At 41.0% G+C, this 27,246-nt stretch overlaps 1 protein-coding gene across 2 annotated transcripts in view; it reads left to right on the plus strand.

The window, feature by feature from the left end:
• LOC133561009 (ankyrin repeat and BTB/POZ domain-containing protein 3-A-like) overlaps positions 1-27,246 on the plus strand; it is a 242,327-nt gene that overhangs the window by 162,514 nt on the left and 52,567 nt on the right. For both annotated transcript variants that reach the window (XM_061914127.1, XM_061914129.1), the window contains exons 4-5: positions 24,013-24,165; positions 24,390-24,555. In XM_061914127.1, coding sequence (XP_061770111.1) covers positions 24,013-24,165; positions 24,390-24,555 — 319 coding nt within the window. The remainder of the gene's footprint in view (positions 1-24,012; positions 24,166-24,389; positions 24,556-27,246) is intronic.

Here is a 27,246-nt window from a genome sequence, read left to right on the forward strand (position 1 = left end):
AAGGGACCCTGTTCGAAACACAATCTTTCGAAATGATCGCTGCATAATACACTGTACTTTGTGTGTGTGGTCCAATCCAACCGTGTTCGCTTGACCGCTCTGTTCCATAGTAAAGCTTCATCGTCATCTTTCGGGAATGTAAACAAGGAAACACCGGCTGTGTTTGTGTTGCTAAAGACGGCTGCAATACACTGCTTCCCACCTACAGCTTTCTTCTTTGACGTCTCCATTATTCATTGAACAAATTGCAAAAGATATAGCAACACAGAAGTCCAGAATACAGTGGAATTATGCGATGAAAAGAGACGACTTATAGCTGTGAACGGTGCTGGAACAAAATGTCCTCTACAATGCGTGACGTCACGCGCACGCGTCATCATACCGCGACGTTTTAGCATGATACTTCCGCGCGAAATTTAAAATTGCACTTTAGTAAACTAAACCGGCCGTATTGGCATGTGTTGCAATGTTAATATTTCATCATTGATATATAAACTATCAGACTGCGTGGTCGGTAGTAGTGGCTTTCAGTAGGCATTTAAATGGGACAATGAAAAACGATGATTTCCTCCAAATTCTTCAGGACAAGCTAAAATCATCGGCCTGGAGGTTGGGTCTTGGGCGCAACAGGACAATGACCCCAAACACACACCAAAAGTGGTAAAGAAATTGCTAAATCAGGCGAGAATTAAGGTTTTAGAATGGCCTTCCCAAAGTCCTGACTTAAACGTGGACATAGGGCTGGGCGATATGGCCTTTTTATTAAAATCTCGATATTTTTAAGCCATCTCACGATACACAATATATATCTGGATATTTTGCCTTAGCCTTGAATTAACACTTGATGCATATAATCACAGCAGTATGATGGTTCTATGTGTCTACATTAAAACATTCTTCTTCATACTGCATTAATATATGCTCATTTTAAACTTTCATGCAGAGAGGGAAATCACAACTAAAAGTGTATTTATTAAACAGTTATTAAGCAGTGGCACAAACATTCATGTCATTTCCAAAACAGAAAGTGCAAGATTGTCAGAGACATTTTAAAACAAGCTATGAGTGCACTTTTGTGCATGATGTCACTAAGATGACATCATCAAAACAACACTAAATTAAAGTGCACTTTTTGTACAGAACGCCACTACAATAGTTTAAAACTAATAAAGTGCACTTTTGTGCATGATGTCACACAATATATTTCAATAACTGTCAATTAAAAAAGACCCATCCCCATGTCCACCCCCTGGGAGGTGAGGGGAGCAGTGAGCGGCAGCGTGCTCCGCGCTCAGGAATTATTTGGGGAATCAACCCCAAATTCCAACCCTTGATGCTGAGTGCCAAGCAGTGTGGCAATGGGTTTTTATTTTAGAGTCTTTGGTATGACTCGGCCGGGGTTTGAACTCACAACCTTCCATGAGACCAGTGTGTTGCGTTTGTTTGATGTGGACATGCAAGTATGCGACAAAAGCGTTGTTACAAATAGTAGCATTACAGTTAATGTGTAGCATCATTTGAAAAATCACCCGCTAGACCATGGGTGTCAAACTGTGGGCAACGGGCCAAATCTGGCCCGCTGTGTAATTTAATTTGGCCCTTGAGGCAATATCAATTTAGCATTAGAGCTGGCCCGCCGGTGTTATACAGCGTCGGTGCCGCTGTAACACCGCATTCCCCGCTAATACTCATACTTGCCAACCCTCCTAATTTTCCCGGTAGACTACCGAAGTTCAGAGCCCCTCCCGAAAATCTCCCGGGGCAACCATTCTCCCGAATTTCTACCGATTTCCACCTGGACAACTATATTGGGGGCGTGCATTTAAGACACTGCCTTTGGCGTTCTCTACAACCTGTCGTCACGTCTGCTTTTCCTCCATACTAACAGCGTGTCACATAATATTTGTGGCTTTTACACACACACACACACGCACAAGTGAATGCAAGGCATACTTGGTCAACAGCCATACAGGTCACACTGAGGGTGGCTGTATAAACAACTTTAACACTGTTACAAATATGCGCCACACTGTGAACCCACACCAAACAAGAATGACAAACACATTTCGGGTGAACATCCGCACCGTAACACAACAGAACAAATACCCAGAACCCCTTTCAGCACTAACTCTTCCGGGAAACTTCCAGCAAACTGACCAATAATTAACGTTTTATTCATGCATTTTCTCTTGCTACTTCAAGGCTTGAATGTTTTGGTTCATTCATTATTGTTATTTTATTTTCAAATTTATTATTAGCCTGTGGAAAAAATTTGATATTTACCATAGAAGATTGCAAATAGAAAAAAAAGGCATAACATTTTTTATTTAAATTCTATTTGATATGCCATTGATATTTTTTTTAATTATTATTATTATTATTTGAAACTGGATTTTGCATGTCACTACAGTTATATAAGCCTTGCTTGTTCAATATTTAATGCAAAACTTGTTTGGGTCCCTATTAAAAGGTTAATTTGTTCAACCTTGGCCCGCGGCTTTGATCCTTTGAAATTTTTGGCCCACTCTGTATTTGAGTTTGACACCCCTGCGCTAGACAATGAAGAGTGCTTGAAACGGCATGTCAACATCTCCGTTCGGTGCCATACCCACAAAACGCTAAAGCAACCATTTCCAGATCCTATGAAAAAAATTGCAAAGAACAGAATTGAATAAAGTCCGTAGTAACCTACCACATAGCAAAGGATGTACACTATTTGATTTCCTGTTACGCAGCTCATTTTTATTTGACAGTTATTGAAATATCTGGTGTGACATCATGCACAAAAGTGCTCTTTACAAATAAAATCTATTGTTATTATTATCATTATTACAAATGTTTTCCATCCAAATCCTGCTTGCCAAGTCTTCCGTCCAAAAGCAGTTTGCGTCCGCCTTGGATGGCACAGTGTTTACTTCCTGTCAAATCCATGCGGCGCATCCGCCTGGCGTGTCATTATGCAACGCGGCGGCGTCAAACGAATCGTGACGAGGGGAAATGGAAGTCGCCAATGACAGACTCGGTCTTGTGAGAATCAGAATCGGAAGACCAGATGAGGCCCAGAGTCTTGCAGGTCGACCTAATGTCAACCCGGCTTCCAAAATACTGGCTACTGAGAATCCTGGGCTTTGCTCTGCAGTTCTATCTGCACATTCCTGGCCTGTGTTGTTCTAGGGATGCACAGATGTTCAATAGCTCAGGAGATAAAGCCAAGCCTGCCTGCGCCCTGGAGAGGACCTTCCCTGTTCAGCATTCCAACAGGGAACGGTTGAGGACAGGATTCAGGCTGTGAATATCACACAGAGACATGCAAAGCATAAAGATCTTTGAAGGGAGTAGGGTTGTCTCGATACCGAATTTCGGTACTTTTTGATACTTTTCTAAATAAAGGGGACCACAGAAAGTGGCATTATTGCCTTTATTTAAACAAAACAAATCTTAGGGTACATGAAACATATGTGTATCGTTGCAATTTAGTCCTTAAATAAAATAGTGAGCATATTAGACAACTTGTCTTTTAGTAGTAAGTAAACCAACCTTTTTGAAACCAAGAGCTACTTCTTGGGTACTGATTAATGCGAAGGGCTACTAGTTTGATAAACACTTAAATAAATTGCCAGAAATAGCCAATTTGCTGAATTTACCTTTAACTCTGTTACTATTAATAATTAATGATATTTATCTTTGTGGAAACACTGATCATCTTAATGATTTCTCACAATAAATATATATGGAATTAGATTATATAGCGTAGATTAGATAGATTACATTAGATATTACTTTATTTATTCCGTCAGGAGAGTTCTTTCAGGAAAATTTACATTTTCAGCACAATCCCATTCAAGATCAGAGAAACATTACAGGGAGACAGAACAGGATCGCTGACGGGTCTGCCGGCTTCCAGCGCCCCTTACAAAAAAGATGAGAAACAGGTAAACAAGGGGGGGGATAGGAGATAAAAAAATAGAAGATTAAAATGAAATAAAAAAAAATCAGTCTTAGCCTGGGCCCTGGAGAGGGGGTGCAAACTGAGGCCAAGGGAAAAAACAACTCATACACATCCCTCTTACATGTGTGTAAGAGGGAAACATCAAACATCAAAGAAAACAGAGGACATTAAAGCAGCAGATACAACCAGACACTTCTACATACAGCTATGAATAAAATGTAAAAAAAACATATCCACTGTGGTGGCCTCTGCGGTCTTCCACGCCATCGTCCGCTGGGGTGGAGGGAGCATGGCCAGAGACAGGAGCAGACCCAACAAAGCAACCAAGACAACCGACTCCACTCTCGACCAGTGTCCAGTTCGCATGGATGAGCGAGGATACGTCCAAGGTGACTGGGGTGTCCGACACCTGCTCACCCAGCCAAGACACCGCGAAGCCTCTCCGTTCCCAGCGCTCAGTGCTAGCTCCGCAGCCCTGTCCCCTCATCCGCATCTCCTCCAGTCCCTCCAAATTGACTCCGGTGTGGCAGACACCCAGCAGGTGGTCTCCATGGCCAAAAGGCTCTCGAGAGGCAGATCCAGAAGTCCACAAAAAAAAGCACCACAGAGGTCACAAAAGTGCCACCCCTTGTCACACAGTCCCAAAGGGTCCCGGACCAAAAGGCAAGAAAATATAACACATGAAAACAAGAGGGAAACACAAAAGGATGACACAAGAGCACAGAGCTCCTGCCAACAGCAGCCACTACAGCGGCGCCATCTTGGAAAAAAGATAAATATAAAATACAAAAAAATACAAAAGAAACAGATAAATATCAATATGCAACACTTTATTTTTATATTTTCTCTAAGTGCACATTTTTAAATTGAACATTTTCAAATCATCACTTCTAAGACAGTCTTGTGAAATCACAATATCCCATTTTAACTAGCTAGCCACTAACATTTTTTTAACAAATCATGAATTACTTTGCACCATGTTTGTACTAATAATAACTCATGCAAAATACAAAGGTCTCAAATGTTGAAATAAATCATGTCACACTTTGAACTGGACACCAAATCTGTTATCGGTTTCTTTGTCAGTTAGTGGGAAGCCTGGCATTGCATGCTGTTAACTAGTGTGTTGTTGTCACAGTTAGTTGGTGATGAACCCCATGATGCAGAGACGGAGGCAGGCATAGAATATGAAAACATGATTTCATTAAAACTAAACAAGAACAAACAAAAAGCACGCACGTGGGCGGAATAACAAACTAAGGGAGCTAGCACTGGAAGCTAGAAAACAAAAAGGAACTTTAGCATGGAAGCTAGTGGATAGCAAACAGAAAAACTGGAAATAACTAATGCTAACAGAAACAGCTTCCCGCTACGACGACCAGGACAAAATGTAGCATGACAGGTAGTAGCTGTAACAAAACGACACGACAGGTAGCACGACAAGAGTGATATGTAGCAACGACAATACAAATCACAATACAATGATCCAGCACTGACTGGAGGAACAAAGCAGGTAAAATAGGAGCTGGCCGATTGACATCAGGTGTGACCAGATGCCAATCAGCCGCAGCTGAGTGAAAACAGGACGCTGAACCAAAATAAGAGCACTGGACAGGAAATACTAAACACAGAGGAAACAGACAAATGCAGAGGAAAAAACTAAAACATAGACAAACTGTCAGGGGAAAGCCTGACAGTTGTACTCTGGTGTGTAACTTGACACTGCAACTCTGAGTGAGTCTTGCAGATGTGCATCAGTGAGGCGTGTTCTGTCTTTGTTCTTGATGAAGTTCATGTCAGAAAAGGCTGATTCACACAGATAAATTGAACCAAACAGGCTTGCAACCTTCATAGCTGCTGCGCATACACCACTGTACCTTTTTGTGTCAACAAGGCACCAAAAGTTTAGTGCATCCTGGGGGGCTTTGAATTTTAAATTGTCAGGAAAGAAGAGGAAGGAATTTAAAAGGCAAAAAGATATATGTGTTTAAAAATCCTAAAATCATTTTTAAGGTTGTATTTTTTCTCTAAAATTGTCTTTCTGAAAGTTGTAAGAAGCAAAATAAAAAAATAAATGAATTTTGTCACGACTTGGAGATAATGAGAGGACCCAGCTGCAGAGAGGAAGTTTCCAAAAATGACAGCTTTTATTTTGAAATAACGTTTTAACCTCCGGTGAAAAAGTGTCTCACAAAAATGTATACAACGTACGGAAAATAAATCCGAGGATGAACACTTAACTCAAAAGATCACTCCAAAAAATAAGGAGGAATACTACGTTAAGAAAAAACTAACAAAAATAGTATATAAAGAAGAATTAACCAAAAGTGCTCCAACAGGAGGGAAAAAAAACTCTAATAATATATACAAATACAACATTTTTGGATAAACAAAAAAATCACTCAATCAATGAGGAAATAAAACGAAATTTGGAATAAAAAAACTTCACCAATTAGGTCGACGAAGGAAAACTAAGGACGCTCGAAAGAGGAAAAAGGAAACTCAAAATTTCAGCAAAAAAAATAACTACTATGATCAAAAAATAATGAGAACAAGAAAAACAGGAGCAAGGCAAGGAGGGAATCAAGGACATGGACTTGGACATGGACATGGACGCTAGAAGGCACGATAGACGAGACGATCTGGCAAAGGACAAACGGAGAAGTGAGCTTAAATAGGACGTGGGAGTGATGGGGAACAGGTGGAAACAATCAGGAATCAAGGATGACGTCAGACTGGCGACACAAGAGGAAGGACCCGTGATCTGAAACAAGAGGGTAGCTTTTCAAAATAAAACATAGATCACAAGACAGAAAACAAACAAGACTTCCCTCACCGCGGTGTGACAGACTTGGAGATAGTTTGTTTTTCCAACGCAAAGGGAAATTGTCACGAAACAGACGTGAATGTGAGTACATTTTTTATTTGTACACTAATAAACTACAAAAAAAAAGGCAAACAAAGGGCGCTCACAAGGAGGTACGAATACTTGGCTACAAAAAACAAAATACTAGCGTAAAGGCTACAAACTACAAACATGAAACAAAAACACTTGCGCTGTGGCATTAATAACAAAAACTTACTTGGAAAAAGACAAGGGGGATGGATCATTGGCATGTATGGCATAGAAGGTGCATAGCAGGTGATCGAGGGGGTGAAGGAGGTGATGTTGCCAGGCCGACTACCTGGAAACTGTGGCTTAAATAATAACTATGATCATTATAAACAGGTGTGAGGGCTGAGGACAGGGGCGTGACATGAGGACCAGGTGAAAACTAATGAGTTGTTACGGTAGCAACACAAACCAGGAAGTGCAAAAGAGGAACTGAGTGTCCAAAAAACAAAACATAACATGATCAAAACAAAACATGAGCCCATGGGCGTGACAGAATTTATTTAAACAAGTGAAGGCCAAGTCTTTAAAATATTGTCTTGGATTTTCAAATTCTATTTGAGTTTTGTCTCTCTTAGAATTAAAAATGTCCAGCAAAGCGAGACCAGCTTGCTAGTAAATAAATACAATTTTAAAAATAGAGGCAGCTCACTGGTAAGTGCTGCTATTTGAGCTATTTTTAGAACAGGCCAGTGGGCGACTCATCTGGTCACGTTGGGAAGACTATGTCTCCCGGCTGGCCAGGGAATGCCTCAGGATCCCTCAGGAAGAGCTGGACGAAGTGGTTGGGGAGAGGAAAGTGTGGGCTTCCCTGCTTAGGCTGTTGCCCCCGTGGCCCGACCTCGGAAAAGCGGAAGGCGATGGATGAATGGATATATTAATATATTTATCAGCAATGTCAATCATAGACATTTTTCGCGAAAATAGTCCAATACTGATCGAGTATTCAGCACATCCCTAGTTGTTAGCGTTATATCTAATATGCCTCATTAATAATGAATTCAATAGATAAAAAAACAACAACAACACCCGTGCCCTATGTGAAGTTCCTTACAGCCAAGGGGAAGATTTAAGAAAGTCATTTCTGGAAGAAAAAAAAAACAGTAATTATCTAAGTAGTTAGAACTCCTAAATACCACATTAACATAAATGTTTAAAAGCCAGCTGCAAAAAAAAAAAAAAGTATCATACTGAGCTTAGACCATAAATTATAGCTCAGGTATTTAGCTAAAGTGCCAAGGGGATGTTGATTAGACTGAGGATGTTTAAAAGGTAAGATCCATCCATCCATCCATCATCTTCCGCTTATCCGAGGTCGGGTCGCGGGGGCAACAGCCTAAAAGGTAAGATATCCTCTTTAAAACAGAGCGTGTCCTCTGCAGCGGACACAGAATATATACAAACCCTGTTTCCATATGAGTTGGGAAATTGTGTTAGATGTAAATATAAACGGAATACAATGATTTGCAAATCCTTTTCAACCCATATTCAATTGAATGCACTACAAAGACAAGATATTTCATGTTCAAACTCATAATCTTTAATTTTTTTTGCAAATAATAATTAACTTAGAATTTCATGGTTGCAACACGTGCCAAAGTAGTTGGGAAAGGGCATGTTCACGACTGTGTTACATCATCTTTTCTTTTAACAACACTCAATAAACGTTTGGGAACTGAGAAAACTAATTGTTGAAGCTTTGAAAGTGGAATTCTTTCCCATTCTTGTTTTATGTAGAGCTTCAGTCGTTCAACAGTCCGGGGTCTCCGCTGTCGTATTTTAGGCTTCATAATTAGCCACACATTTTCGATGGGAGACAGGTCTGGACTGTAGGCGGGCCAGGAAAGTACCCGCACTCTTTTTTTACGAAGCCACGCTTTTGTAATACGTGCTGAATGTGGCTTGGCATTGTCTTGGTGAAATAAGCAGGAGCGTCCATGAAAAAGACAGCGCTTAGATGGTAGCATATGTTGTTCCAAAACCTGTATGTACCTTTCAGCATTAATGGTATCTTCACAAATGTGTAAGTTACCCATGCCTTGGGTACTAATGCACCCTCATACCATCACACATGCTGGCTTTTCAACTTTGCGTCGATAACAGTCTGGATGGTTCGCTTCCCATTTGGTCCGAAAGACACGATGTCAAATATTTCCAAAAACAATTCAAAATGTGGACTCGTCAGACCATAGAATACTTTTCCACTTTGCATGAGTCCATCTTAGATGATTTCGGGGCCAGAGAAGCCGGTGGCATTTCTGGATGTTGTTGATAAATGGCTTTCACTTTGCATGGTAGAGCTTTAGCTTGCACTTACAGATGTAGCGACCAACTGTATTTAGTGACTGTGGTTTTCTGAAGTGTTCCTGAGCCCATGTGGTGATATCCTTTAGAGATTGATGTCGGTTTTTGATACAGTGCGGTCTGAGGGATCGAAGGTCACGATCATTCAACATTGGTTTCCAGCCATGCCGCTTACGTGGAGTGATTTCTCCAGATTCTCTGAACCTTTTGATGATATTATGGAGCGTAGATGTTGAAATCCGTCAATTTCTTGCAATTGCACTTTGAGAAACGTTGTTCTTAAACTGTTTGACTATTTGCTCACGCAGTTGTGGACAAAGGGGTGTACCTCGCCCCATCCTTTCTTGTGAAAGACTGAGCATTTTTTGGTAAGCTGTTTTTACACCCAATCATGGCACCCACCTGTTCCCAATTAGCCTGCACACCTGTGGGATGTTCCAAATAAGTGTTTGATGAGCATTCCTCAACTTTATCAGTATTTATTGGCACCTTTCCCAACTTCTTTGTCACATGTTGCTGGCATCAAATTCTAAAGTTAATGATTATTAGCAAAAAAGAAAAAAATGTTTGTGAGTTTAAACATCAAATATGTTGTCTTTGTAGTATATTCCACTGAATATGGGTTGAATATGATTTTCAAAACATTGCATTCTGTTTATATTTACATCTAACACAATTTCCCAACTCATATGGAAACGGGGTTTGTACATTTGGCAGTCGTCGATCATCAGATTAAATAAGTGCAAAAGAGAAGTTTGACACCCCCGCACTTGGCAGTCCCCATTTGCATTTCAAAGTGCATGTAGATTTTCATTAACACCATTTAGGACTTCCTCGACGTCTTGACGCATTTAGCTGTGGAGGAGGTGTGAACTTTGTTCGACTCTTAAAGAGTGGGACGTGGCGGTCTGCAGCGTGATGCAAAGCAATACCACACTCAACAACAACAACAACAACAACACCAAGGGGACGCCTCGCGAAGCTTCGAGCCTGCGTGAGCGCGCCTGCTCGACACATCAATCCCACGTGCTCGGTCCGCGTCTGGAATATTCGCCGCAGGAAGAGAAGAAAGAAAAAAAAAACACGTTCCTGATGCAGTCCTGACATCATTCCGCCGACTACAATACGCCATGAGATGTGAATACGGCCGCACGCTTTTAAAGGCCTTAAAGGATGATGCTCTCATCTAAATGGGAGATCTAGTGAGCCAGAAATAGTCCTAAGTCTTCCATAATTACCTCATTCTGCCCGTGGAAAGAATCCCAAAGAAGAAACACGACGGAGCAGAAGTTGCTTGATGAGAAAGAAGTTCGGCCAAGGTTGACGTCAGCAGCGCAAAGACGGTTACCGTATTATTCGGACTTGAAAGCGTACTTAAAGGCCTACTGAAATGCGATTTTCTTATTTAAACGGGGATACCAGGTCCGTTTTATGTGTCATACTTGATTTTTTTCGCGACATTGCCCTATTTTTGCTGAAAGGATTTAGTAGAGAACATCGACGATAAAGTTCGCAACTTTTGGTCGCTAATAAAAAAGCCTTGCCTGTACCGGAAGTAGCAGACGATGAGCGCGTGACGTCACGGGTTGTGGAGCTCCTCACATCTGAACATTGTTTATAATGTGAGCCTCAAGGAGCAAGAGCTATTCGGACCGAGAAAGTGACAATTTCCCCATGAATTTGAGCGAGCATGAAAGATTTGTGGATGAGGAAAGTTAGAGTGAAGCACAAAAAAAAAAAGGTGACGGCTCCAGGCGGCAGCAGTTGGACCGTTTCAGATGTAATTAGACACATTTACTAGGATAATTATGGAAGATCCCTTATCTGCTTATTGTTTTAATAGTGTTTTAGTGAGCTTGTAAAGTCATACCTGAATGTCGGAAGGCTGCGGTGAACGCCAGTGTCTCTCAGAGAAGCCAATGGAGGATTCAAGATTACAGCTGATTTTTTGAGCTGCAGGATGAGGTCGCATAATTCACTGAAGTCTCCGGTAAGAGCCGACTTAATATCACAATTTTCCCATCCAAAAACTTGCTGATAGAGCAACATGTTCGCTTGACCGCTCTGTGTTAAAGCTTCACAACAAACAAAGAAACACCGGCTATATTTCGGTGCTAAAGGCAGCTGCAATCCACCGCTTTCCACCAACAGCGTTCTTCTTTGACGTCTCCATTATTAATTGAACAAATTGCAAAAGATTCAGCAACACAGATGTCCAAATTACTGTGTAATTATGCGATGAAAAGAGACGACTTCTAGCCGTGTGTGGTGCTGGGCTAATATGTCCGCTCCAACCAATAACCTCACGCGCACACGTCATCATACGTGTCGTCGTTCCGCGACGTTTTCAACAAAAAACTCTGCGGGAAATTTAAAATAGCAATTTAGTAAACTAAACCGGCCGTATTGGCATGTATTGCAATGTTAATATTTCATCATTGATATATAAACTATCTCAATTTACCCGTCAATCTAAGTTCCCATTCTCACCTATGGTCATGAGCTTTGGGTTATGACCGAAAGGACAAGATCACGGATACAAGCGGCCAAAACTTAAAATGTTCCATTGAATATAAAGAACATTACACACGGCACTCAAAAATCCATCAAAATGTTTTAGTACAACTTTGAAGTCGCACCGCTACTGTTGATGGATTGTCGATCCATTACAGCTACCGTAGTCAGAGATACAAGTATTACTATGATGTGTGTATAAGGACCGCAAAATGGCACCCATTAACAGAGATATTAGCTATGTCCCAATTCAGGGTCTGCATCCTTTGGAGGATCCAGCTTGCGCAGCCTCAGAAGGCTGGACCTTCGGAGGCATTTTTGGATGTTGTTGATAAATGCCTTTGGCTTTGCATAGTGGGGCTTTAACTTGCACTTACAGATGTAGCGACCAATGTATTTAGTGACAGTGTTTTCTGAAGTGTTCCTGAGCCCATGTGGTGATATCCTTTAGAGATTGATGTCGGTTTTTGATACAGGGCCGTCTCAGGGATTGAAGGTCACGGTCATTCAATGTTGTTTTCCGGCCATGCTGCTTACGTGGAGTGATTTCTCCAGATTCTCTGAACCTTTTGATGATATTATGGAGCGTAGCTGTTGAAATCCTTAAATTTCTTGCAATTGCACTTTGAGAAACGTTGTTCTTAAACTGTTTGACTATTTGCTCACGCAGTTGTGGATGAAGGGGTGTACCTCGCCCCATCCTTTCTTGTGAAAGACTGATCATTTTTTGGGAAGCTGTTTTTATACCCAATCATGGCACCCACCTGTTCCCAATTAGCCTGCACACCAGTGGGATGTTCCAAATAAGTGTTTGATGAGCATTCCTCAACTTTATCAGTATTTATTGCCACCTTTACTAAATTATTTGTCAACTCTTGCTGGCATCAAATTCTACAGTTAATGATTATTTGCAAAAAAAAAAACGTTTATCAGTTTGAACGTCAAACATGTTGTCTTTGTAGCATATTCAACTGAATATGGGTTGAAAAGGATTTGCAAATCATTTTATTCTGTTTATATTTACATCCAACACAATTTCCCAACTCATATGGAAACGGGGTTTGTAGAACTCTAATAATAATACTGCATGCGATCACCAGGCAGCTTATTCTTTCTGCCTCTGAAGGTATTTTCCACACCTTCGCTTTCTCACAAGCATGTTTTCTGACTTTCCCAGCAGCCGCAGCCTCCTTATCTGGCCAGAAGCACTAAAGCCTTAAACAGAGGGATCATCAGGTGCTCGCGCAGGGAGAGAAAAAAACGACTCAACACCGGCTTTGCCTCTCACTGCACCTCCACACCAGAGATAGACTTCACATTCCCCGTCTCATTTTAGAGCCGACCCAGCAAACCGACACTTTTGGGGGGAAATTCCCTTTGCAACTCCTGCGAGGCTCCGAGTGGCGTTCTAATCCCACCACCTGAGGAAGGAATAAATCACCGCACCGCAGGAGCGTAGTGTCGCATTTTAATGCGGCGACCGTGGGGGTTTCTGTGTGATGCACCCGCTGAGATCAGACTGTGTAGAAATAGAAGCAGGCTGCATGTTGGCGGACATTTTGCGCGTCAGCGCTGGCCTGTCCTACTGCTGTTTGGTGCCTCTTAGTCCCCCAAGATGACAAGTGTGACAGATCAATAATCATCCATGCAGCCGTCTCTAAGTGCTCTCATCTCTCAAGATGACTCCTTTCATGGGAACGCGCTCAACACCTGGGTATTGGTGCACTAAATAGCCACAGTTTAGATCCACTGGGTATCCACAAGAGGGCAGCTATTAACACGTCCTTTCACTAAAATGTCAAAAAGAGGCAGTATATGGCACGGTATTACACAAAGAGACCACAAAAGGGCAGTATATGGCACATTATTACACTAAAAGACTATAAAGGGGGAGTATACAACATGTTAATACAGTAAAAGACCACAAGAGGGCAGTATATGGCACGTTATTACACTAAAAGCCCACAAAGGGGCAGTATATGGCACGTTATTACACTAAAAGCCCACAAAGGGGCAGTATATGGCACGTTATTACACAAAGAAACCACAAAAGGGCAGTATATGGCACATTATTACACTAAAAGACTATAAAGGGGCAGTATACAACATGTTAATACAGTAAAAGACCACAAGAGGGCAGTATATGGCACGTTATTACACTAAAAGCCCACAAAGGGGCAGTATATGGCACGTTATTACACTAAAAGACCACAAAGGGCCAGTATATGGCACGTTACTACACTAAAAGACCGCAAAGGGGCGGTATATGGCACGTTGTTACACTTAAAGACCGCAAAGGGGCAGTATATGGCAGGTTATTACACTAAAAGGCCACAAAGGGGCAGTATACGACAAGTTATTACACTAAAAGCCCACAAATAGGCAGTATATGGCACGTTATTCCACTAAAAGCCCACAAAGGGTCAGTATACGGCATGTTATTACACTAAAAGCCCACAAAGGGGCAGTATATGGCAATTTATTACACTAATAGGCCACAAAGGGGCAGTATATGGCATGTTAGTGCACTAAAAGGCCACAAAGGGGTAATATATGGCACGTTATTACACTAAAAGACCACAAAGGGGCAGTATATGGCATGTTATTACACTAAAAGCCCACAAAGGGGCAGTATATGACACGTTATTACACTAAAAGGCCACAAAGGGGCAGTATATGACACGTTATTACACTAAAAGGCCACAAAGGGGCAGTATATGGCACGTTATTACACTAAAAGACCACAAAAGGGCAGTATGTGACACGTTATTACACTAAAAGACTATAAAGGGGCAGTATACAACATGTTAATACAGTAAAAGACCACAAGAGGGCAGTATATGGCACGTTATTACACTAAAATCCCCACAAAGGGGCAGTATATGACACGTTATTACACTAAAAGGCCACAAAGGGGCAGTATATGGCACGTTATTACACTAAAAGACCACAAAAGGGCAGTATGTGACACGTTATTACACTAAAAGACCACAAAGGGCCAGTACATGGCATGTTATTACACTTATAACCCACAAATGGGCAGTATATGACACGTTATTACACTAAAAGGCCACAAAGGGGCAGTATACGACACGTTATTACACTAAAAAGCCACAAAGGGGCAGTATATGGCACGTTATTACACTAAAAGGCCACAATTATGCAGTATATGACACGTTATTACACTAAAATCCCACAAAGGGGCAGTATACGTCACGTTAATACACTAAAAGACCACAAGGGGGCAGTATATGGCATGTTATTACACTAAAAGCCCAGAAGAGGGCAGCACTTAACACAAAAGTACACTAAAAAGCCGCAAAGGGGCAGGCAGTGTACGACACATTACTACACTAAAAAGCCAGAGGGAGGCAGCACCTGACACGTTGTTACGCTAAATTGGCACAAGGTGGCAGCACTCACCACATATAAGTACACTAAATATCGTGAAAGGGGAAGTACATTTTTAATTTTCCTGAGGGAACGAATCAATAATGTACTATCTATCTATCTACAAGGCTACAAGGGAGCTGCAGTTGACATGTTATTACACTAAAGAGCCACAAGGGTGCAGCATTTGAATTGTTGTTACACAAAAAAATCGAGTAAAGGCAGCATTCGACACGTCATTACACTTAAAGACCACTAAGTGGCAGCACTTGACACATAGGTTTACTACATAGTCACAAGCCACAGGGGTTGTCACTCAACATAATTTAGGTTTTGCATCACTTATGTATGTACAATTTAATTCGACAAAACTAATATTAATTGTAGTTGACTATGTTATAAGTTGGTTCCAAATGTAAGCTCATGTTGGCACATTCCAGTAGTTTAATGTCATCCCGTAACGCGCTAAGTTGGAGTTTAGGTTCAAAATAAGGACGAGTAACCGACGAGTAAACAAACGATTGCCAGCTAATTCGACTGAACACTCTGCAAATAAGTGATAGAAAACGTCTGCCAAACAAGCAAGATTACTAATGAATAGTAACACTTTCCTCTCGTCTCCTTCCAGACGATCTGCTCTGAATAAATGATGAATATTGATATGCTGGAGTTTACTCCTTGGTTAACTGTAAGAGCATATTTTATTACAACCTCCATGACGCTTGCAGTCATCAAATGATTTCTTTGGAAGGCTGCGCACTCAACAAATTATTTATAAGTGCATTTTTTGTATCATGATGTTGTGTAGAGTCTCTGCAAACACACATCTATACGAAACATACACAAGTACACAAGGGGCGGTATAGCTCGGTTGGTAGAGCGGCTGTGCCAGCAACTTGAGGGTTGCAGGTTCGATCCCCGCTTATGCCATCCTAGTCACTGCCGTTGTGTCCTTGGGCCAGACACTTTACCCACCTGCTCCCAGTGCCACCCACACTGGTTTAAATGTAAAAATTAGATATTGGGTTTCACTATTTAAAGCGCTTTGAGTCACTAGAGAAAAAGCGCTATATAGAAAAATAAATAAATAAATAAGTCTACATGTAACAGACACAAATATATACGTAACATACACAAGTCTACATGTAACAATCACACATCTATATGTAACATACACAAATCTACATGTAACAATCACACATCTATACGTAACATACATAAGTCTACATGTAACAATCACAAATATACATGTAACATACACAAGTCTAAATGTAACCAACACAAATATATATGTAACATACACAAGTCTACATGTAACACACATTCGTTGTTACAAACAGATATCTACATGTAACAAAAACAAGTATACACGTAACAAATGTACATCTAACATGAACAAATGTATATGTAACAAACTCAAATGTACATGTAACAAATACAAATGTGTATGTAACAAACACAAATGTATATGTAACAAACAGTAATGTACATGTAACATGCACAAATGTATATGTATCAAACACAGATGTATATTTATCACACAAATTTACATGTAACAAGCACAAATGTACATGTAACAAACTCAAATGTATATGTAACAAGCAAAAATGTACATATAACAAACTCAAATGTACATGTAACAAATACAAATTTATATGTAACAAACACAAATGTACATGTAACAAGCGCAAATGTATATGTAACAAACACAAATGTATATGTAACAAACAGTAATGTACATGTAACATGCACAAATGTATATGTATCAAACACAGATGTATATTTATCACACAAATGTACATGTAACAAGCACAAATGTACATGTAACAAACTCAAATGTATATGTAACAAGCACAAATGTATATGTAACAAACACAAATGTATAGGTATCAAACAAATGTACATGTAACAAACACAAATGCACATGTAACAAGCACAAATGTACATGTAACAAGCACAAATGTGTATGTAACAAACACAAATGTATATGTATCAAACAAATGTATATGAAACAAACACAAATGCACATGTAACAAGCACAAATGCATATGTAACAAACACAAATGTACATGTAACGAGCGCAAATGTATATGTAACAAACACAAATGTACATGTAACAAACACAAATGTACATGTAACAAATACAAATGTACATGTAACAAACACAAATCTACATGTAACAAACACAAGTCTACACATAACAAATACAAGTCTACACGTAACAAACACAAGTCTACACGTAACAAACACAAGTCTACACGTAACACAAAAGAATGTACATGTAACAAACACAAATGTACATGTAACAAACACAAGTGTACTTGTAACAAACACATATGTACATGTAATAAACACAAATCTACATGTAACAAACACAAATGTACATGTAACAAACACAAGTCTACATGGAACAAACACAAATGCACATTTAACAAACACAAGTGTACATGTAACAAACACAAATGTACATGTAATAAACACAAATCTACATGTATCAAACACAAATGTACATGTAACAAACACAAGTCCACATGTAGCAAACACAAATGCACATGTAACAAGCACAAATGTACATGTAACAAGCACAAATGTACATTTAACAAGCACAAATGTATATGTAACAAACACAAATGTATATGTATCAAACTAATGTATATGAAACAAACACTAATGCACATGTAACAAGCACAAATGTATATGTAACAAACACAAATGTACATGTAACGAGCGCAAATGTATATGTAACAAACACAAATGTACATGTAACAAACACAAATGTACATGTAACAAATACAAATGTACATGTAACAAACACAAGTCTACACGTAACAAACACAAGTCTACACGTAACAAACACAAGTCTACACATAATAAACACAAGTCTACACGTAACAAACATAAGTCTACACGTAACAAACACAAGTCTACACGTAACAAACACAAGTCTACACGTAACACAAAAAAATGTACATGTAACAAACACAAATGTACATGTAACAAACACAAATGTACATGTAATAAACACAAATCTACATGTAACAAACACAAATGTACATGTAACAAACACAAGTCTACATGTAACAAACACAAATGTACATGTAACAAACACAAGTCTACATGTAACAAACACAAATGCACATGTAACAAGCACAAATGTACATGTAACAAGCACAAATGTATATGTAACAAACACAAATTTATATGTATCAAACAAATGTATATGAAACAAACACTAATGCACATGTAACAAGCACAAATGTATATGTAACAAACACAAATGTACATGTAACGAGCGCAAATGTATATCAATCAATCAATCAATGTTTACTTATATAGCCCTAAATCACTAGTGTCTCAAAGGGCTGCACAAACCACCACGACATCCTCGGTAGGCCCACATAAGGGCAAGGAAAACTCACACCCAGTGGGATATCGGTGACAATAATGACCCAGTGGGACGTCGGTGACAATGATGACTATGAGAACCTTAGAGAGGAGGAAAGCAATGGATGTCGAGCGGGTCTAACATGATACTGTGAAAGTTCAATCCACAATGGATCCAACACAGTCGCGAGAGTCCAGTCCAAAGCGGATCCAACACAGCAGCGAGAGTCCCGTTCACAGCGGAGCCAGCAGGAAACCATCCCAAGCGGAGGCGGATCAGCATCGCAGAGATGTCCCCAGCCGATACACAGGCAAGCAGTACATGGCCACCGGATCGGACCGGACCCCCTCCACAAGGGAGAGTGGGACATAGAAGAAAAAGAAAAGAAACGGCAGATCAACTGGTCTAAAAAGGGAGTCTATTTAAAGGCTAGAGTATACAAATGAGTTTTAAGGTGAGACTTAAATGCTTCTACTGAGGTGGCATCTCGAACTGTTACCGGGAGGGCATTCCAGAGTACTGGAGCCCGAACGGAAAACGCTCTATAGCCCGCAGACTTTTTTTGGGCTTTGGGAATCACTAACAAGCCGGAGTCCTTTGAACGCAGATTTCTTGCCGGGACATATGGTACAATACAATCGGCAAGATAGGATGGAGCTAGACCGTGTAGTATTTTATACGTAAGTAGTAAAACCTTAAAGTCACATCTTAAGTGCACAGGAAGCCAGTGCAGGTGAGCCAGTACAGGCGTAATGTGATCAAACTTTCTTGTTCTTGTCAAAAGTCTAGCAGCCGCATTTTGTACCAACTGTAATCTTTTAATGCTAGACATGGGGAGACCCGAAAATAATACGTTACAGTAGTCGAGGCGAGACGTAACAAACGCATGGATAATGATCTCAGCGTCTTTAGTGGACAGAATGGAGCGAATTTTAGCGATATTACGGAGATGAAAGAAGGCCGTTTTAGTAACGCTTTTAATGTGTGCCTCAAAGGAGAGAGTTGGGTCGGAGATAATACCCAGATTCTTTACCGTGTCGCCTTGTTTAATTGTTTGGTTGTCAAATGTTAGAGTTGTATTATTAAATAGAGTTCGGTGACTAGCAGGACCGATAATCAGCATTTCCGTTTTTTTTGGCGTTGAGTTGCAAAAAGTTAGCGGACATCCATTGTTTAATTTCATTAAGACACGCCTCCAACTGACTACAATCCGGCGTGTTGGTCAGCTTTAGGGGCATGTAGAGTTGGGTGTCATCAGCATAATAGTGAAAGCTAATACCGTATTTGCGTATGATGTCACCTAGCGGCAGCATGTAGATGCTGAAGAGTGCAGGGCCAAGGACCGAACCCTGGGGAACTCCACACGTTACCTTAACGTAGTCCGAGGTCACATTGTTACGGGAGACACACTGCATCCTATCAGTAAGATAAGAGTTAAACCAAGACAGGGCTAAGTCTGACATACCAATTCGTGTTTTGATACGTTCTAATAAAATATTATGATCGACGGTATCGAAAGCAGCGCTAAGATCGAGGAGCAGCAACATAGATGACGCATCAGAATCCATCGTTAGCAATAGATCATTAGTCATTTTTGCGAGGGCTGTCTCCGTGGAGTGATTTGCCCTGAAACCGGATTGAAAGGTTTCACATAGATTGTTAGACGCTAAGTGTTCATTTAACTGCTCCGCAACAATTTTTTCGAGGATTTTTGAAATAAAGGGAAGGTGAGACACCGGTCGGTAGTTTACCATGAGGTCAGGATCGAGGTTAGGTCTTTTAAGAAGAGGATGAATAACCGCTTTTTTGAATGCTAGGGGAACAGTGCCTGAGGAGAGTGATAAGTTTATAATATTTAGCACTGATGGACCTAATAATACAAAGAGCTCCTTGATCAGTTTCCCAGGAAGAGGGTCAAGTAAACATGTTGTCTGTTTTATTCCATTTACACGTTGTAACAATTCCTCTAATGTTATTTCCTCAAAACGAGAGAAACTATTTTGGAGGGCAGTATCCGCCGCGTATACCATCCTATCAGTGTTATTAGAACCCCGTTGTAGCTGGGACGCATTGTCTTTAATCTCCTTTCTAATGACTTCAATTTTCTTACTAAAGAATTGCATAAAGTCATCAGCTGAGTGGGTTGAGCTACTGGAAGGGGTCCTTTGTTGGGTTAGCGATGCTACCGTACTAAACAAAAATTTAGGATCGTTTCTATTACGGTGGATGAGATTTGAGTAATATTTAGCTTTAGCTAAGGTAAGCATGCGTTTATAAGTTATTAAACCATCACTCCATGCTTGATGGTGCACCTCAAGTTTAGTCGTGCGCCGTTTGCGTTCCAGCTTTCTACATAATAATTTCTGAGCTCTAGTTTCTTCTGTAAACCACGGGGTGCGCTTTTTTGGAGCCTTTTTTAACTTTAGCGGTGCTATGTTATCAATGGTTTCGCGCAGGGCAGTGTTAAAGTTGTTAGTGAGGTTATCAATAGAGCCCAAATACTTTGGGAATGGTGCCATTACCGAGGGCAGTAGGTCAGCAAGAGTTGTCGTTGTGGCAGCATTAATGTTGCGGCTGCTATAGCAGTTATTATTATTATTAGTTTGACGAACATGCGTCTGAACCTCGAATTTTATAAGGTAATGATCGGACAATACTTTAGTATACGGGAGTATCGTAACTTTGGAAACGGTGATGCCCCTGACCAGCACTAGGTCTATCGTATTACCGTTGCGATGCGTGGGTTCATTTATTATTTGTGTGAGACCACAGCTATCAATTACAGTCTGGAGCGCTACGCACGGTGAGTCCGATGGGGTATTCATATGGATATTAAAGTCCCCCATTATGATTATATTATCGGCGTGTGTCACTAGATCAGCAACAAACTCTGAGAATTCATTGATAAAGTCCGAATAGGGCCCTGGGGGGCGGTAGATAACAGCCAGGTGTAGAGGCAGCGGTGTGACAGACCTCATAGTAAGCACCTCAAACGATTTATATTTATTATTTATGTTAGGACTAAGGTTAAAGTTTTCGTTGTATATTAGTGCGACCCCCCCACCCTTTTTAAGCGGACGGGCAATATGCGCATGTGTAAAGTTAGGAAGACATGCCTCATTTAGGGCAAAAAAGTCGTTTGGTTTAAGCCAGGTTTCGCTGAGACCGATGACGTTAAGATTGTTGTCTCTGATAATATCATTAACTAATAACGTTTTGGGAGACAATGATCTTATGTTTAAAAAACCTATATTATAGGTAGTGGGCTGTTTCAGGGAATTTTTGATCAAAGTATCCGTAGTAGCAATATTGATAATGTTGTGTTTATTATGCCCAGTGCATTCAGTATAATTACGACCATATCTAGGAATTGATACGACAGGAATTTTCGGATTGTTTGATTGTTGCTTTGATAAACTGCACGCATCATGGTTAGCCACCTCAGTAACGGGGATTTTCCGATTGTTTGTTTGTTGCTTTGATATACTGCACGCATCATAATTAGCCACCTCAGTAACGGGGATTTTCCGATTGTTTGTTTGTTGCTTTGATAAACTGCACGCATCATAGTTAGCCACCTCAGTAAAACACATGTCCAACTCTGAAACACTCAAAGCAGAAAAAACTTGTTCTAATTCAACTGACTCCTTACCCAGACCAGTAGTCTCGCATTTTCCATCTAAATCCGTCTTCGGGATGGAGGGAAGTGGTGTCCTGTGGGGATTAGCCTTCTGCTTTGTTTTTAGCCCCGCTCGACATCCGCGTTTCCGATCACACCGCTGGCGTCTGCTCCGTAGACGGCCCCCGCTGCTACTAGACTCCCCTGCTTCACAGGCCGCTGGATGTAGCCGCCGACGTATTCCCATGCTAGTTAGCATGTTTAGCACGCACGCGTCTATCAGTCCAAAACGGCCCGATGTGTCCACATCCAGAAGTGTCTGGCGGTCGTACGTGATCACGGAGTGACCACGATGTGAGCCAGCCATAAAGTTTGTAGAATTGTCCGGTATTTCTGCCAAATGTTCCATCTTTAGCAGGAGCTCCGCAATGTTGCAGCCCGTCCGGGCGCCGCCATCTTGGAAAATGTGTAACAAACACACACAAATGTACATGTAACAAACACAAATGTACATGTAACAAATACAAATGTACATGTAACAAACACAAATCTACATGTAACAAACACAAGTCTACACGTAACAAACACAAGTCTACACGTAACAAACACAAGTCTACACGTAACAAACACAAGTCTACACGTAACACAAAAAAATGTACATGTAACAAACACAAATGTACATGTAATAAACACAAATCTACATGTAACAAACACAAGTGTACATGTAACAAACACAAGTCTACATGTAACAAACACAAATGTACATGTAAACAACTCAAATCTACATGTAGCAAACACAAATCTACATGGAACAAGCACACATGTACATGTAACCAACACAAATCGACATGTAACAAATACAAATGTACATATAACAAACACAAATGTATATGTAACAAACACAAATCTACATGTAACCAACACAAATCTAGTGTAACAAACACAAATGTACATGTAACCAACATACATTTACATGTAACAAACACAAAGGTACACGTAAAAAACACAAAGGTACACATAACAAACATAAATGTACACGTAACCAACAGAAATATACATGTAACCAACACAAATGTACATGTAACAAACACAAATGTACATGTAACCAAAACAAATCTAGTGTAACAAACACAAATGTACATGTAACCAACAGAAATGTACATGTAACCAACACAAATGTACATGTGACAAACACAAATCTACATGTAACCAACACAAATCTAGTGTAACAAACACAAATGTACATGTAACCAACATACATCTACATGTAACAAACACAAAGGTACACGTAACAAACACAAAGGTACACGTAACAAACATAAATGTACACGTAACCAACAGAAATGTACATGTAACCAACAGAAATGTACATGTAACAAACACAAATGTACATGTAACCAAAACAAATCTAGTGTAACAAACACAAATGTACATGTAACCAACAGAAATGTACATGTAACCAACACAAATGTACATGTGACAAACACAAATCTACATGTAACCAACACAAATCTAGTGTAACAAACACAAATGTACATGTAACAAACACAAAGGTACACGTAACAAACATAAATGTACACGTAACCAACAGAAATGTACATGTAACCAACACAAATGTACATGTAACAAACACAAATGTACATGTAACCAACACAAATCTAGTGTAACAAACACAAATGTACATGTAACCAACATACATTTACATGTAACAAACACAAAGGTACACGTAACAAATACAAAGGTACACGTAACAAACATAAATGTACACGTAACAAACACAAAGGTACTTGTAACAAACATAAATGTACACGTAACAAACACAAATGTACACGTAACAAACACAAATGTACATGTAACAAACACAAGTCTACACATCTACAAGTCTACACTTTAAGGGCAATATGTCAGCATGTGGTAACTGCTCACGTACTTATTAGTGCTTGCCTCCCCTCCTGCAGACCCTTCCTGGTACTGCCGCCCCTGATGGAGTGGATCCGAGTGGCGGTGGCGCACACGGAGCACCGCCGCAGCTTGTCGGTGGACAGCGACGACGTGAGGCAGGCGGCCCGGCTGCTGCTCCCGGGCGTGGACTGTGAGCCCCGGCAGATCAAGTATGTGGTCATTTCATTAGGAACACCCGGGCTTGATATGATGAGATGTCTGGTAGGATACGTCGTGGTCGTCCATTGCTTGGAATATGTCTTGTGTGAGGTTTTTGTGGCATGAAAAATGAAAGACAGGAACTACTTGAAGAAATGAAGAAAATAACTTGGTGTTAAATTAGCTTCTCTACTTGTTTTCTTTCCCCCGTAATCCAACTCCTGCATGTTTGCAGAGCCGAGGATTGTTTCTGCGGGGCGAGGAAGATGGACGCCGCCTCCACCGAGGCCAAGTTCCTGCAGGACTTGGGCTTCAGGATGCTGAACTGTGGCCGCACAGACCTGGTCAAGCAGGCCGTCAAGCTACTGGGACCTGACGGCATCAACAGCATGAGCGAGCAGGTGTGTGTGTGTGTGTGTGTGTGTGTGTGAGTGTGTGTGTGTGTGTGTGTGTGCGTGTGTGTGTGTGTGTGCGTGCGTGCCTGCGTGCGGACACGCTTCAGAGTAGTCAGTGTGCAGCTGCTGGGGAGAAGTGCCATTCCTTCTTTACTTCCTTTTTTATTGCTTTATTGTTTCTTTACTTTTTGTCTTTCCTTATTCCTTTGCCTCTTCCATACTTGCTTCCTTCCTTCCTCCTGTTGGATGTCTCACACTTTACCTTCCTTTTATTCCTTCCTTCCTTCTTTCCTCCCTTCCTTCCTTCCTTCCTTCCTTCCTTCCTTCCTCCTATCCTTCCTTCCTTCCTTCCTTCCTTATTGTCTTTTTTCCCCTTCCTTTCTGTCCTTCCATCCTTGCTTCCTTCCTTCCTCCTGTTGGATGTCTCACACTTTACCTTCCTTTCAGTCCTTCCCTCCTCCCTTCCTTCCTTCCTTCCTTCCTTCCTCCCATCCTTCCTTCCTTCCTTATTGTCTTCTTTTTCCTTTCTTTCTGTCCTTCCATCCTTGCTTCCTTCCTTCCTCCTGTTGGATGTCTCACACTTTACCTTCCTTTTATTCCTTCCTTCCTTCCTTCCTTCTTTCCTTCCTTTCTTCCTTCCTTCCTTCTTTCCTTCCTTCCTTCCTTCCTTATTGTCTTCTTTTTCCTTCCTTTCTGTCCTTCCATCCTTGCTTCCTTCCTTCCTCCTGTTGGATGTCTCACACTTTACCTCCCTTTTATTCCTTCCTTCCTTCCTTCCTTCCTTCCTTGCTTCCTTCCTCCTGTTGGATGTCTCACACTTTACCTTCTTTTTTTCCTTCCTTCCTTCCATCCTTCCTTCCTCCTGTTGGATGTCTCACACTTTATGTTTTTTTTCCTTCCGTCCGTCTGTCCTTCCTTCCTACCTTACTTCCTTTCTTCCGCCCCTCCCCCCCACTCCTCCTTTACTTATTTACTTCCCACCACCCTTCCTTCCTTCCTCCTGTTGGATGTCTCACACTTTACCTTCTTTTTTTCCTTCCTTCCTTCCTTCCGTCCTTCCTTCCTTCCATCTTTCCTTCCTCCTGTTGGATGTCTCACACTTTATCTTCTTTTTTTCCTTCCGTCCGTCCGTCCTTCCTTCCTTCCTACCTTACTTCCTTTCTTCCGCCCCTCCCCCCAACTCTTCCTTTACTTATTTACTTCCCACCACCCTTCCTTCCTTCCTTCCTTCCTTCATTCTTCCCTTCTAGGTGAAGGACACATATACGTTTCCACTGCTTCCTCAGCGAGTCACTAGATCATCTTGGAGGTGTTTTTTAATCACATAGTCCAGTTTCTGCTTCACCATATCACAGTACATTCTTTTTTTTTAATTTAAATCGTGCAACCCCGGACCATGATTCTACCACCAGCATGCTTGACAGTAGACCCAGAGATCCAGCTGCTGGTTGTCAGATGTTTACACAGTCACGTGTGTGTGGACTCACCATCACTAGTAAATCTGCACTGTTGCACCAGCTGTACACGGACTACTCTAAAGTGTCAGTTGAGAAGATAATTGCTGTGGCATGTTTCCATGTGCTTCTAACTCGCGCCTGCTTGCAGATTTAGCCGTCTGCTTTCGGTCCGATGATAAATTAGAGCCGCTCCGACCGCGGCTGACATTTATTTTATTTGCAGGCAGCATTACGGGCGCTGTAAAGCAAAATGTGAGGTGGCGGCCGTGATGGCGGTTCAGCGCCCGCCCGCCCCGCTCGTTAAGCATCCACAGGAAACACCGGAAGGGTCCGTTGGGTCAAGAGCGAGTCGTAAAAGTACTTCTGCTGCAAGTTTGTTGGTTTGTTTTTTTGTCAGCTCTTCTGCGCAAAACACGACTTGTTTGCTTGCGGCATCATGTGCGTGGGCGTGACGGAGTTCTCTGCGCATATGTTGGCGAGCGCACAGAAAAGATGCTTCACGCTCTCAACTCTGGGATGGTGGGGGGTGGGGGGGGGGGGGGGGGGGGGTTTGATTACCAGGCTGCTGCTATCAATTCTGGGAAAATGAGCATGCTTAAAGAGGCGATGGTTCCCCCAAGACCTGGCAATCCATTACAAGTGCTGCATTTCAGCCATTCTTCCACTGAGGGGCGGCATCTGTCGATGTGTTTCCTAACGGGAAGTACAGTTTGGTTCATTACGTCCGTTTTTTTGTTTTTATTTTGGTTTAATTACTAGGGGTGTAACGGTACACAAAAATTTCGATTCGGTACGTAACTCGGTTTGGAGGTCCCGGTTCGGTTCATTTTTGGTACAGTATGAAAACAACAAAATGTAAATTTTTGGGTTATTTATTTACGAAATTTGTCAACAATGGCTTTATCCTTTTAACATTGAGAACACTATAATATTTCTACCCACGTTAATCCACATTAAACTGCCTCAAGTTGTTGCTTAGATTAAATAAAAATGACAAAACTTTTCTTCTACATATAAAAAGTGCAACATTAAACAGTTTCAAGTCAACTCATCATGCTTAATTTATTCCAGCATTTGGGAAGCCTGTAGTTAATTTTTATTATATAAATGTTATATTTGTATCAACATGTGATAGCAGGGACCCTGCCATTCAAAACTAGGCTGCTACATTATTAATGATTAATGTACTCAGTGGCCTAGCAGGTAGAGTGTCCGCCCTGAGATCAGTAGGTCGTGAGTT

This window comes from Nerophis ophidion, linkage group LG10 (genome assembly GCF_033978795.1).
Source record: "Nerophis ophidion isolate RoL-2023_Sa linkage group LG10, RoL_Noph_v1.0, whole genome shotgun sequence".
NCBI lineage: Eukaryota > Metazoa > Chordata > Actinopteri > Syngnathiformes > Syngnathidae > Nerophis > Nerophis ophidion.